The sequence below is a fragment of the Ciconia boyciana genome, chromosome 11 (genome assembly GCF_034638445.1).
Source record: "Ciconia boyciana chromosome 11, ASM3463844v1, whole genome shotgun sequence".
Classification (NCBI taxonomy): Eukaryota; Metazoa; Chordata; class Aves; order Ciconiiformes; family Ciconiidae; genus Ciconia; species Ciconia boyciana.
In genome coordinates this window covers 3,879,427-3,894,243 of record NC_132944.1, presented here as the reverse complement: position 1 = coordinate 3,894,243, position 14,817 = coordinate 3,879,427, and the positions used below count along the sequence as shown (strand labels likewise).

General features: G+C 37.7%; 1 protein-coding gene across 1 annotated transcript in view; it reads left to right on the top strand.

The window, feature by feature from the left end:
• The window catches only part of IARS1 (isoleucyl-tRNA synthetase 1), a 111,633-nt gene that overhangs the window by 67,241 nt on the left and 29,575 nt on the right, over positions 1–14,817 (top strand). Inside the window, exons 20-24 of the mRNA XM_072875570.1 lie at positions 4,142–4,289; positions 7,249–7,369; positions 11,869–11,960; positions 12,328–12,405; positions 12,853–12,974. Of these exons, the coding sequence (XP_072731671.1) occupies positions 4,142–4,289; positions 7,249–7,369; positions 11,869–11,960; positions 12,328–12,405; positions 12,853–12,974 (561 nt within the window). The remainder of the gene's footprint in view (positions 1–4,141; positions 4,290–7,248; positions 7,370–11,868; positions 11,961–12,327; positions 12,406–12,852; positions 12,975–14,817) is intronic.

The window sequence follows — 14,817 nt, the reverse complement described above, 5'->3', positions numbered from 1 at the left end:
GCTTATGGGTTTTTGACAATTAGCAGTAGGAAGAAAGTTAGTTTTAGAAACTTCTAGACCACTATGGCAGCCAAATAGCTGAAAGAGTGGATGACTCGAAAGAACTGGCAATAGTTACAGTGCCTGGACTTTCTATACCCTTGTCTTATCTCCCTCAAGGCTGGTAACAACCAAAGCTGACGTGCTGACTGGAGGCCTTTTATCAGAAGATGTGTGTCCAGTTTGTACAGAATGCTTCCACTGGGGCCTGCACTGTCTGCTGTTGCAGCTAAGAGTCTGAGTTGACCCAGTGAAAACTTGAATAAAATCTTTGGGAACAATACTGTTAGCTTACTGTTAAATTGTTATTTTAGGGAAGGATTACTGTATAATGCACAGATATGTTTGTTTGCTGCTTATACTATACATTTTCTAAAGAGAAAACATTTCTTTTTTGTTGATGTAAGTATATAGTATGTACCTAACAGTAGTGAAACCAGAAAAGCAGAAGTGGAGCAGCCTAATGTGTATATATAAAGTGTCCTGGTCAAACAGAGATTAAACACAGTTCAAGTGTCTCATTAAAATTATACTAATGTATAAACGTAATTATGCAGTCACCTGGTACTTTGGCTAGATGTGCTAACTACATGCATGAAGTGGTACCTTGAGGTAAAGGTACAATGAAGACGTTTTAATAACTGCGGGAGTACACTACTTACGCGTTTCTCAAGAGCCCTGTAATTCTTGCTATATCTAAGAAAACCTTAAACTATCACCCACACTGAATTGTGTGTTACAACTATACACGGTAATGATTGGGCTGAATGAAAGCTTAGTGTACTGTGGTTTTTTGTTTATTTGAGAAGGGTGGTTGTTGCTTGTTCTAGATAATTTGAAAAAATAGATGTGAAGTTCCTTATGGTTTCAAGCTTTAGCATTTAAAAGACCTAGTAAATTATCTTCTCATATATGTTTCCAGTGGAGAGTTGGGTGGATTTCTTAAATTTGATCAAGATTGTTCTTTACAAATAATCAAGGTGTATTAGCAGAATATCAGTGAATTGGTAGCTGGAACAATAGAAGTGAAAAGGGTTGGAGTTACTCATATCGGAGATTTTTAAATTGCTGGTGATGTTTCTGTTGAAAAAAATCTGCCTTTTTTATAAAATAAAACAAAAATCTCAAACACCAGAAGTTACACTTCCATTGTTCATGTTTTTTTTTTATTTCTAAAAAGCTAATTCACTTTTCTGCCTGTGTACTCATTCTTTAATGTCACATTTATTTATACATACACCCACATAGAGAGTAAAAAGCATTGCAGGCTAGGTTCATTTATGGAAGGAGCTCTGTGATTCAGTTGTCTCTGCTTATTCACTGAAGCGCTTGATGTGTTCTGTTTATAGAAAAAGCTACAACTGAGTTTTTTTTCCTTGGCACTGTTTCCCTGTAGAGTTACTTTAGCTTTTGCAGTACATATATGTGTGTGTGTGGAGAGATATATATATATCTCCCCACACACACACACATATTTTTTTTTTAACTACAGCTTTGAAGTATTCTCAGCAGTAGCTTGATAAATAGATTAGCAGAAAATATAGATGTAAGTTGTTTAAATGAATATGGAATTGAATGGCAAGGGCGAACAGAAGAAATAAGAGCACAGTAAATTTAACAACCCAACTTCAGACTTCCTGAAACTTGAGTCCTGTGTGAAATCTGTAAGAATTGTCAAAAACAGTTATATTTCAATATTCCTAAGACCTATGACTTGGGTTGGATAGCTCTCAAAGTTGAAGTATGTCAGAAAGAATTTGCTGGTCATAGTATTTACGAGCCCTTTGCTTTCATGTATCCTGAGGTAAGTATTGCTGTTAGAAGTGGTGTTACATTCCTCTCTCAATCTGTTCTTAAAATGCAGAAGAAATAACATAATGCCACAGACTACTGTTTTAGAGAGATGAAAAGGAGGTTACTTTATTGTTTCTCATACATTGTTAGAAAACTTGATAATACTGGCTTGATGGGAGGAAGGGTTTATTTTCTGCCTAATGGGTAATATCACTAGGCGTAACTAAATTCATAGAACTCTTCCTTTATCGGGTGCCTTATTTCTCTTTCCATATAATGTAAGTATCTTTGCATTGGAATAATTCAGGAAATTAGTATTCTTTTAACATTTACATATTGTAAGGCAGTGTAGGGCTGCTATGTTAAAAAAACCCCAGAAACAAAACTGTAGCCTTAGAGAGCTACATTTTCTTTAATTTCTCATGCTAAGAGCTATTTTAAGAAGACTTCTGATAGATTCTGCAGCGAGTGCTGCTTAGCTGGGTGCAAAGGAGCAGTTTAGCAGATCCATCATAGTTCTGATTAGTTGGCATTGCTGCCGCCTCAGGAGGAAAGCAGCGGAGGCAATTGGAAGCGGTCGTTGTTCTAGGTAAGTCCCAAACTGGTAAAAGGCCCCGAGTATCCTGGTGTACCCTAGGGCCAGACCAGCTCTCGTATTCGGAGCAAAGTTATGTTTGACTTCTGAAATAAATAATAAGCACATAAATAATTGTGATGGGAGGTTTGGTTTAAATATATACTTATACATTCTAGTTTCATTTAAGGACTTTCTAGTTAATTATCATGCTTAATTGTTCTGAACTTTTGTAAATTTATAATTTGAATTCAGATGTCATGTTTAAAAATACTTCCCCCCCCCTACTGAAAATCATAGAATCATAGAATCGTTTAGGTTGGAGAAGACCCTTAAGATCGAGTCCAACCGTTAAGCTAACACTACCAAGTCCACCACTAAACCATGTCCCTAAGCGCCATGTCTACACGTCTTTCAACTACCTGCAGGGAGGGTGACTCAACCACTTCCCTGGGCAGCCTGTTCCAGCGCTTGACAACCCGATGCGTGCCCATCTCAGTGCTGCATTGCTGTCTGTTTACTCTGGCAGCTCTATTTTTATGTATTCATTTTTATGCAAGAAGCCCTCTCCTGAAGAATTTATGGTCTGGTATTCTTGAATGTGCTGTGTCAAACCCCATTAAGATTTTAAAGCCTCCTAAAGGAAGTGCCTGTAAAGATATATTAGTTTAGAATAATGATTTTAAAATGTGAGAAAATGAGTTCATAAATTTCTATTGAGAAATGCCACAATCTTTAAAATAAAAAACTGTTAGGTTTGTTCTTCATATGTGGAAAATTAAATGAAGTATATCTAAATCAAGTTTGTATTCAAGTTTTTTTTGATACCTGAGTAAGACCTGGTTTGTTTTTGAGTTAACTTGGTAGATACCAGTTTGTCTCTGTAGACAGAATATTTGTTTAGGGAAGAAGATGGGATAAAGTATAAAGATGATTTTTTGTGAACTCACAGCCAGCCTTTCTCTCTGAAATGAGGATCTCTTAGCTTGAGAGAGACTGACCGAGGAGGATCTCCCTAGACAGGATGGATTTCCTGTATAGATGAACCCCCTTGGCTGAGGTGGGCATGATTCTGTGAGGGGCTGCTTCTGATAAAAGTTGTCAGCGTCACCCAAATCCTCTGCTTTGCTCTTTCAGAGCTGTTTCTGGAGCTGAGGCACATTTGTATTGGTAGGAGGTACATCCTTTGTCCTCTTTTTGGGGCTGTTTTTCTTGAAAACGTTAGTATCTGCTCTTACTTTGATTTGCCTCTTTTGCCTTGCTCCTTAGTCCTATGTTTGCAATGGGCCCAAAGCTTTTTATAATTAAGGAAATTAACTAGATTGAGTAGAAAGGTACTGCGTCATTATTAAGGAATTCAAAATATTACCGAAACAGTAGGTGCCATTCTAAAGATGAACACTAATTCCATGCATCCACTGCTTGTTTTATACTGTGATAGCATCTGAGCATGTGTTATCACTTCAATTAACTTCTAGAGTGAAAAAGAAAATTTAAATTCCAATTCAAATTCCATATGCAGTATCTTAAAAATAATCCTGTAGCACTAGGTAGTAAATTGTCGTATGTTCGGTATGTTACATGCTTACAATACTGTTTTCCTTAGAGTTCTTAGTGTGAAACTGCTCCCTTGGGTATCTTTCTCTTGCTATGCAGCTCTCCAGGGTTTACTGTACATTTAAGTGCATTTCTATGCAGTTTTAAGCTTTTAAGTATTGTGTTCTTATTTTGCAGGTTATACCTGATCAATTCTCCCGTGGTAAGAGCAGAAAATCTGAGATTTAAGGAGGAAGGAGTAAGGGATGTACTGAAGGATGTCTTCCTGCCCTGGTACAATGCATATCGCTTTCTTGTTCAGAATGTTCAGATCCTGCAACATAAGGTACAGATCTCTTGAGCATGGAAAAGCAAAGTGGAAGGGGCTTTGTGCCTTTTCATCTGTTAGAGTGAATTAGCATTGTAGAGAAATTTAGATTGGAAGGGAGGTCTGGACTCTGACTCTGGAGGTCATCTGATCTTTACCTCCTTGTTCAAAGCAAGGCTGACTTCAAAGTTAGATCAGGTTATATATACTTGCTGTTAAGTTCTGTGTTATTTGCTGTTTGTACCCTGTTTTATAAAGCTATAATCACCCTGCATCTTTCTCTTCTTATTATTAAGCTTATTATTATTATTATTATAGCTTATTATTAGACAGAAAGGAGGAGTGGAAGGTAGGGGACTGTCAAAACATAACAACTATAATTTCTCAGATTAGGGTGCTCTTGATTACCTTTTATTTTAGATAAATGTGACGCTATCACATTCATACCCTTGAAGTTAGAGAACAAGATTGGGACTTTGAGTTTGTGGGGTTAATACATACTAAGCAATTATCTGCTGCTAGTCCCCTTGTTGGGAACACCAGTTAAAAGCCAGGTACCACATGTACTTGAGGGAATCCTTCTGAAACGTCTGTACTAAGCCTTGCTGGTTTTCTAGTACTTGTCTGATCAGTGCTTGTGTAGTAGCTTGGAGGCAGTAGGTGTCACTAATACTGCCTTGAGTGCTGCTGCTGCTTTTTCTTTGCTGATACCCCACGTCATGTAGTCAGGCATGGCTACATCGCAGGAAGGATGCCGTCGGAGGATGGCATCTGGACTGCAAGGTTCTCTGCACCAAGAACATTGCTTAATAGCATACAGATTTAACACAAACAGAACTGCAAATAAGTAATGAAAATAAAGTTATTTTCAGTGGTGGCTGCTGTGACAATTTCTTGAGCTAACTCATTTACTGTAACTTTAATTATGAATCTGCATAAAGTTGTTTAACTTGGGAGTACTCGATACTGAATACATTAGGTATAGCAAGAAGATTGCCTTCTGTAACATGACAGTTAATTTTTTTAAAATTTAAATTTAAATACAACTTAGGGGGAAAAAAAAAAGAAATGGAATGGAAAGAAAGGTAAATCATCCTAAAAGCAATAATGTTTTAGACTTGTAGATTACATTTGAAGTCTACTAAAAATGCTGGATGAGTGACATGAGTTTCTATGCTTTCAGAATGAAAGCAAGATTAAAATTTCTTTCTTACAGTAATTTTTCATTTAAATTGAAAATTTTATGTGTATATTGTATTGCTTCTGTTGAAACCAATTTTAATCTTTCTGCTGACATTAATGATAGAAGGTTACCACTTGTTAGTGCAGACTTTTATGGGAGAGTGGGAACTAAGTGAAAAAGTTCAAACCTTGTACTACGCATGAAATTACAGTAGCAGCCTAATCACTGTGGAGAGCTGCTGTTTGAAGCAATAAAGGCAGCTGACTTCAATAAATAGTACAATAAATAGCTGACTTAAATAAATGGTCGTATCTTTTTAACAACCCCTTTTGGGAAGAAACTTCAGATTCAACAGATTTAACAGATTTAACAAATCTTTTCTTTAGATCCCGAGACAGCATTCATCAGACAAACTTACGCATTGCCCCAAACATATACTTCAGTTTTTCCTGTTTGACCTTTGAATTATCTAAAGTGTGCTTTGCAGCTTTTTGCTGCAATCCCATTAAATCTTGCAAGATCAGTGAAACTGGGGATGGAAGACCCTAGTGGAAAATCCAGATGCTTAAGCAGGTAGTTTTGGTAATTCGGTGGATGTAATTTTTCTTTTGAAATAGATAGTGAAACCATTCCTATGCGCCATATTAGGCAAAAGAATGTGCTATTGGAGGTGATAGTGCTTAAATTAGATTTCATGCACAGGCTTAAACAACTTTTTCATTGCATTCTGCCTCCTGCAAGAGAGGAACTACAATCCCAGTGTCATGGATGAAGTCTAATAATAATTTTATGCTTACTGTAATTACCACTGTAATTACCACAGTAATTGTAGTTGGTTAAACAATTGCTGACCTCACACTGGGATTGCTGCACTTCTGGATGTGCAGATGCATTTCTTTCCTAAGAATCTTCTCCTTTATACTATGTAAGTGGATGCATAATTACTGGGTCGAATAATCCAAACAGATTTTTTCATCTGGACTCTGAGGGAAGGGAAAGTCCAAAGACTCTTAAAACCAGATGTTAAATACTGTTTGTAAATCTGGAAAAAAAAAAAAAAACAACCAACCAACTCCCCTGTTTTCAACGAGTCATAAGAACGTTTACATGGAAAAAGAGTCAGACAGTAGGCACCAACAAGTGTGCTTACTTGTGGTCTTGCTTGCAATGCCCTACAGAATCAGCAGTTGTGAAATGTCTCAGATGGGTGCAAACATCGGTATTCTGGAAGGAACAAAATGCACTATGTGCATGTTGGGTTCCTAAAAATCCCACCTGTTTTTTTCAGGTTGTTACGTTCTTCTATGTTTTAATCTGTTGAAATTGTCACATGCTCTTAAAAAATAATTATATTGTTTATAGCCCTTTCCCCAGATAGAATTCATCTTCGTAGTACATTTCTTGTAAACGCTTCAGATCCTCCTAGATGGAGTTATGTAAATTCAAGAGTCCTCCCCTCTGTCTGGAAGCTATGACTTATACTGCAAACAGGGAAAGAACGACTGCATGCCATTGTGTGCTGTACTGCCTTTTATCTGGTTTAACAAATCCAAATAACTGGCCTCCTTTGTAGTTGAAGGTATGGTGTGGTGAAATCAGCAGCAGTGGGAGTCAGGTTTTCCTTAGCTATTTCTTACATACACGTTTCTGGAATTTAATGTTCTGTCTTAGGAAACCAGTGTAACACAGTGAAGGTGACAAAATATTAGTGGCTGACAGGTGTTTCGATACAGAGGTTTGACTATATACCCTTATGACTTGAAAATGTGTTTTGTGTTTTTATGTTGATGATAGGATGAGGGAAGAGAATTCCTTTACAATGAGAACACAGTTAAGGAGAGCAATAACATCATGGATAAATGGATTCTTTCTTTCACCCAATCACTCATTCAGTTCTTCAAAGCTGAAATGGCAGGTATGCACATGTTTGGTCGGGTGTGTGTATGGGTTTTTAATTTTTGATTAGAGAACTAGCCATTTCATCCAGAGAATTCCAGATTCCACGAGACTTACAGTTCAGATAAAAGGATCGAAATCTTTAACCAGCTACCATAATACATGGAATGCTGCTTTCATGGGTGTTAATACAGATTTTGCTATGCTTGTTCATGAGATTTCAAAAAGTGATGAGGCTTTTTTTGTCATGGCTGATCCTATGAGCTCAGTGATGTAGCTTGTTGCTGTAACAACATCTTTTTTTAAGAGAATAATTAATAATATTATAATAGTAACTGAAAGACAGCAGTGAAAAGGAAGCCAAATAGAATTTGGGGAAGCTGTAAAAAAAGGATAAAATGGGCACTGCTCAAGTCAGCTAAATTAAATAATTTTGAGAGGTACATGAGCATGGGGAATAAATTTTCCCCTGCATAGTTCCATGGAGAGGGTTTCTTTGTAATGACATTGGGAGTGTGTGCAGCAGGACGGAATAGCATTAGGATATTGCATAGCTGTAAGAAGATACTCTCCTGGTTTTTTCTTCCCTGCATGTTGTCTTTTTCATCATCCCATACCTCTCAATGCTCACGTTATATTAAGACAGTATTAATTGCAAAGAGAAGGTGCTGCAAGAGCCCCTGAAGTAAGTCTGGTCCAGTAAGCTTACAAACCTGCAGATAAAGTCACGATGGGATATGAAGAGGTTTTGGTGCCTTTAAGGTCATTAGAAACCTAGATATCTGAAAGAAGGTGGCTTTTGCCATTGTAGTTCCTGTTTCTGAATAAACAAACAACCCCCCGTATGTCTATGATCTTAAGTTGCCTTTGGAAGAATTTTTAGAAGCCTTCCGCAGGTGTGCTTGGGCTTGGGGAAGGAAGGTGTTAGTGGGATAATAGATAATGAGGACACAGCTAAATGCCAGATCTGAGTTTGAGGACACAGGACAGTCCTCCTCTGCTTCAGTCGGCTATTGTACTCCCCCCTCTTAGACTGGCATGATATTCACGCTCACCAAGACCAGTAAGATGAGTATATCTTGCTATAGTAGATAAAGCAGGTCTTTTTGGTAATAACAAAATTCAGGTGAGGTCATCTAAGAACATTTCATTAAAGGAAGAAAGAATCCTCAGGCTACCAAAACCAGGAATATGATAAAAGCTGTCTGTTGTTGATGAAAATGTGGCTCCTTCCTAGAAGTTTTGTCCTTGAAATTTGGTGGTGGTGGTGTGTGTTGAGTTTCATGTGTTGCCAAACAGAAATATGCAGTTGTTATGCAAGTATACATGCTGCATGTAAAGAGGAAAATACTTTGAGGGATAGTGGAAAATTCATTTGTGAATGTGTACCTGGGATCTTGGATTAGTGCACAGTCTAAACAGAAATAGTATTTGCAGGAAGATGAGCATGGGGGTAGAAACTTGAATTCTCTGCTCTGGGTTTCTAAGAGGAAGACGAAGCTAATAAAAAGGGATGTGTCAGCAGACATCTTTACAAAGCAAGAAGGTCCTTCCAAGCAGGAGAAGAAAATTCCTGTTGGAAAATGACAATGTAAAGATTTTCAAGACTGTAGTGTTGGTATTAAATGCTATTGTCTTGTGTTAGATGAAGATAACATAATGTGCTTATCAAATGAGTGACACGTCTCATTTGGAAGTGATTAATAAACATGATTTTTCAGTTTATTTTTCTGCATAAACTCTGAATTCAGTCAGACATATTCATGAGATGCGGTAAATTTGTGTACCGTGACATGATACTCTGTGCTAAGCTTTTTTAAAAACTAGTTTGGGATTTTTTAAAGATTTTCTACTTCATATGACTTGAAGTAGGAAAAATGTCAGGAAGAGGCAAGGGAAGATTACAGTGGTGACCGATAACCTCAAATGCTAGGTAAAGGAGATAAATACACTACACAAGCTTCATTTTAGAACCCAAGATTTTGAAAATAATAATAATTAAAAAAATAATAAACAAATGCAGAAGTTGTTGTAGATGTGGCATGATGTGAGCAAAAATAAATGATTGCCTTCGCCAACTAATGCCATACAACTCTGTTACTCTCAAGATGCGTAAAAAAAAAAAAAAAATTGTTGTCTCTGCCATGTCTAAAACATAGCTGAGGCCATGGTGCCGAGGTGATATTTGGGCACTATCTGTCGAAGAAATGGCCCAGTCTGCACTGTAACGTGCTGTTCCGGCACCCGTGTGCATGATTGAGTGTAAGAATGTACAGGCTTGGAACTCTAAATGGCAAAGGAGACACCACTAACCAGAAAAATGTTGCAATTGAGCTTAGCTTCTTCCATTTAATCAAGTGCATTTTATAGTGGAGCTAAATTTTACACCAATTGCCTGCCTCTAGAAAAATGTTTTCATTAAGTAAAACTTATGTTAATACTGTCCCAGTTTCTACAAGTAGCTTGAATAGCCAGCAGTATTTCAGCCTAAATGGAGGCCCTGTCAGTTTAGTATTGACCTCACTTGAATAGACTGAGGGTGGGAAGGGGACCATACCTGTGCACACGCCAGCTTTGGGATGCTTTAGAGAGCCTAGAAAAACTTCAGAAAGGTAGAACAACCCTCTGCTAATCCTGTCTTGGGGAGAGCTTTTGACTGCCTAGAATGTGTGCAATTGGAGAAAAGGGGGCAACACATGTCAGAAAGCAGCGTTGCTTCAATTATTCATGGAAAACTGGCAAAAGTTAAATGTGTTCAAACCATACATGTGTGTTTGTAAGAGGGTTTTTGCTGTTGCATGTAATTTCTGGTTTTATTTCTGGTTTAATAGTTGCCCAAAACTGGAGCTGTAGACATGCTCCCTTCAGAAGTGCTGTGCGTTAGGTAGACGTGTGCCAGTAACCTCTTCAGCAGCAGCTGGTGTAGCTAACTTAGCTTCACTTTGATAATAACACACGTATCCAAATGAATTATTAGCTATTGAATAGTAGTATAGTTTCTCCACTAAACCTCATCGTTTATGATGGAAACTTCTGGGATTTGGGCCCTTTGATAAATAGGGCAAGTAGTAAGATACTGGGAAGATATTATGGGAAGTAATAGGGCAAACAATCCTTTGTGTTTTAAGGGGGGTTAAAATTCTGTACTTAAAAACAGTAAGCCTTTTTATGCTTTTTTTCCCCTACTTAAGTGCCCAATACAATAAATTATTTTACAAAACAACTTTCTCCTGATGACTGAAATTAAAGAAGTGTGTGTGTGTGTGCACGTGTTTCCATGTACATGCATGTCTTTTTCTTGAGTCATGAAAAAGTAAGATTTCACGATTTGGTTTATCTACTGCTTTTGGATTACAGCTATTGAGGGAAGAAATGCATGTTTCCAAGCTGACTTGAATCTCTCTTGTTAAAGATATGCTGTCCCTGAAGGGTGGGGTTTTTTTGAGGTTTTTTGTTTGTTCTTAACCAGTCTCCTAACTAGATACCATATAGCTAGAAGAGAGCTGGGAATTTTTTAGGAATACAAATTCCCACATAAATAATGTCTTCCCCACCATGGCAGGAATCTCCTGAGCATTTCCTTTTTAGGTTTAAATACCAGTACTCTGCCTTTAAAAACACTTAGAAAATGCAATGAAAAGCATGGTGGAGCTTTTAAAGCAAAGATCCATTTTATTCAGTAGCTGCTTGATTAATGAAACTGATTCAGAATAGAGATCAAAAAGCTCTTTGCTTAGAGAAGTTATATACAAGCTTTTCCCTAGAAAAATGAGTCCTATCTAAGGTCCATCCCCACCCCCCAATTCTCTCGCGAACAACTGAAATTTGTTTTCCCAGTTGCATAGTGATGCCTGTGATGACCTTCTTTTTCGTGTTGGCAGTCCTCCATGCTTTTAAGTTACACAGAACTTGAAGATACAGCTATGTTTATCTTCTTACCTCGTCAGGCTTGCTGTTACTTGACATTCTTTTAGCCTACTGTGTTACTTAGAAAAATAATAAAAAATTGCAGTTGATTCAGGGAGAATTGATTGAAATAGGTGTCTCATTTTAAATCTGGCAAACAAAAAAGAAAATGTTGGCAGTAATTAATAAAATTTTGTTGTATGATTCTGCAGTGATTTCTGTTAAACGTCTAGTGACTTGGCTGTATTTACAGCATGTGCAAATCTAGGATTTGCCCAATCCTTTGTGATTAATAGTCTTTTATCCGCTATCCTCTTTACGAGTCAGATAAAAGCATAAGGCTTCCATAATGCGTGTTTGTGTAGGATTAGGGAAACAATTTGGTGGTAGATGTGTTTGTCTTGAAGCATGAGAATTGATGACATGTGCAGTTTCAAAATACAGTTTTAACATAACAGTATGTCTAATCACTTTTTTTGATCTTACTAACATACGTGCTTCTGCTCAAGTTTTATGTTTAACACCAGAGCTACAAATGTTAATGTGTTTCTCTAAGTGAGGAGCTTGATGCAGAGGGCAAATATTAACTGCAGTAAACATTTTTCCTTCTAGCTTACAGGCTGTACACTGTAGTCCCTCGATTAGTGAAGTTTGTTGATATTCTGACCAACTGGTATGTTAGAATGAATCGCAGGAGACTAAAGGTAAGTATCTACTTCTGCAATCTTAGACTGTAAACAAAATCCTAGTAGTCTGTGTTAATTTAATGCATAGCAGCTTCATGGTGTTACACAAAATCTTTATGCTGCATTTTAAATTATATCAGTTTGTACCCGATAGTGGGAATGAGAAGTTAACATTTTTTCCTCCTCTCTGCATTATGAAGAAAACCAAACAAACAACATGCCTAGTAATTCTGTTTCACTTGCTGGATGGGATTGAGCAAAATGAATACAGTTTGGAAAACCAGCATATTGCATTAACATAGGAAATTTTTGAAGTTTATTGAAGTGCACTTACTGATCCTAAAATTGCAGTTGTTGGTTTCTTCTTGGTGAATCCTTCCAATAGGGCGAGAATGGGACTGAAGACTGCATTATGGCCTTGGAAACCTTGTTTAGTGTTTTGTTCTCCATGTGCAGACTCATGGTAAGGGAATTACAGCCCCCTATAACTGTTTGACACTTTTAATGTAGTTGTCTAAAAGCATGCATCTTTGTGTCTGAGTTGACCATAGGGGTACAGAGACTGAATACATGGGGAGAAAAAACATACTGCTACTGATTTGTGTAGCGTAGTTCATTTTCTACCTCCCCCTTTTATTTGCTTATCTGCCCCATCGTACTATGAAGAAGGCAGATATCACCTGACTGATAAGGAGACATTATGATTTCTTATCTGATGCCCAAAAGTAACATGTAAATATCAGTTTCATCATTTATTTCAGTCTGCATTTTGAATAACATCACAGTTCTGCATTGAAGACCCTGTGTAAGCATTGCTTTTGCTGAACTGTCCTTATGCAATTCATAAGTATTACTTATTCATAATATACAAACAATAAAGAAAAGATGATGATTGAATGCAACATTACAGGCACCATATACGCCATTTATCACTGAGCTGATGTACCAGAATCTGAAGACACTTATTGATCCAGCCTCAGTCCAGGAAAAGAATACTGAAAGCATCCACTACCTCATGCTTCCCCAAGTGAGGTAAGAGACAGCTGTTATGTGGCAAAGTGGGGTTTGGGTTTGGTTGGGTTTTGGTTGGATTTCGGTTTGGTGGTTGGGTTTTTTGTTTGTTTTGGGGTTTTGGTGGTTTGGGTTTTTTTTGCTTTTCGCAGAACAGTGCTCCTCCACTTACTTGTGTTTACAACTGTTTTGCATAGCAAGAAAACAAGCAGCATTAATAATGTGAATATTCCTTTGCCTTGGGAAGAATTTTAGGATGATAGTTAACATGTTCTTTCCTATAAGCAAAAATGTTTAAGTTTTGATTAAGCTCTGATTACTGTTAGAGGCTTTGCTGTAGGAGAACATTTCACTAGCCGTACTCTTCACACCCCTCTCTCAATGTTAGCTGGGAATCTTCTTTTCCCTGCACACTTAGGCAGTAGACTGGTGCTAGGTTGAAGGATTGTAGATAGGAAGGAAAACAATTAGGAGGAATGCATGTTCCCAACTCGTGTTTTCTTCTTATGGTGGGCAAGGAATATCCTTTTTACTCTTCAAAATGTGCACTGACTAGAAGCTATAATGCCTACCTATGAAGGCCCCAAGAGGATTATAAAACTTTATTGCGGGCCCTACATTTGCAGGAACATGTGCATCCCCCCATCTCTAGGCCTTTCTTAGTAAACGCTGATGCCAGATCCCATGTGGATTGGAATTCTTGTTTTGTGTGGACCACATACGGAGCCAGCAGAGTGAGTTCTTTTGGCTTCAGATCAAGAATTTAGGCCATTGTCCAGAGATTGCCACTTCCTTGTAAGAGGAGACATCATCTGAGAGCACGCTTTCCAGGCAGATCGTTTCTTTGGATGCTGATGGGTGAGGGTTTTTTGTAAGTGCCAGTGTGTCTCAAAAAGGTTTGGGTCCATGATGGTTGTACTGGACGTACGCTCTGGGTTATCCATAGTATCAATTCAACTGAGGCAGAACTTGACAACTGAAGTTGTTTTGGTTTGGGGTTTTTGTTTTGTTTTGTTTATCCAGCTGAGGGAGACAGTAGTATTACAGTAATCGGTTGCTCTCATTAGTGCCTTGGTGCTACGTTAGTGGATTAAGTTAGTGCCTGCATTGCAGGCTGCAGTTAGTCACTGAAGGTAAGAGAAGCAAACTTCTCTTTTGCATTGCAGCCCGGTTTGAAAACCCTCAAGGACAAGGGAGCTGACCTTGATACTTTATGTGCCAGTTTAAAAATTTAAACCTTCTAGTAATGGTGTTTCTTTTATGGATACTATATCCTTTGAGGAAGGTGTATGTTCTTTCTGATAGCTTTAATAGTGAGAGTTAATGCAACAAGGAGTTTGAGATTGACATAATGATGGTGCTGATTTTCTGTTCCCTGGGAAAGTGCTGTAAAGAATGTGTAATCAAAGAATGCAAAACTCATCAGTGAGCTATCAGAAATGGTTTTGAGCTCCTGTAGAATGGAGTAATGGAAGGATAGTGAGCTATTTGCAGGAACTCAGTTCAGACATGGGCTTAGCATGGGTGTTTAAAAGTGGCTTAGTCACTTTTTATTCCTGTTAGTGCTAACTGACTTGCTGCTGCATCATGCAAACATATAATGTATTTGAGTGGCTTGTATGGCTTTCCTCTTACTTTGTTTGTATTTTTGTCTGCTACTAGTTTGTGTAATTTACTGGATCCCCTACATATCGATTGTTCCTTTTGTCAGATAAAAAGACATGTTTTCAGAACTAAATTGTTGTGGAAGTTTTTATTGTGGGAGTTTCACCTTGAGTTGCTAAGCACATCATTGCATTTTCCTTTAAATATTTTTCTGATGACTGCATAAGGACAATATTGTCAGTTAATAATAAGAGACATT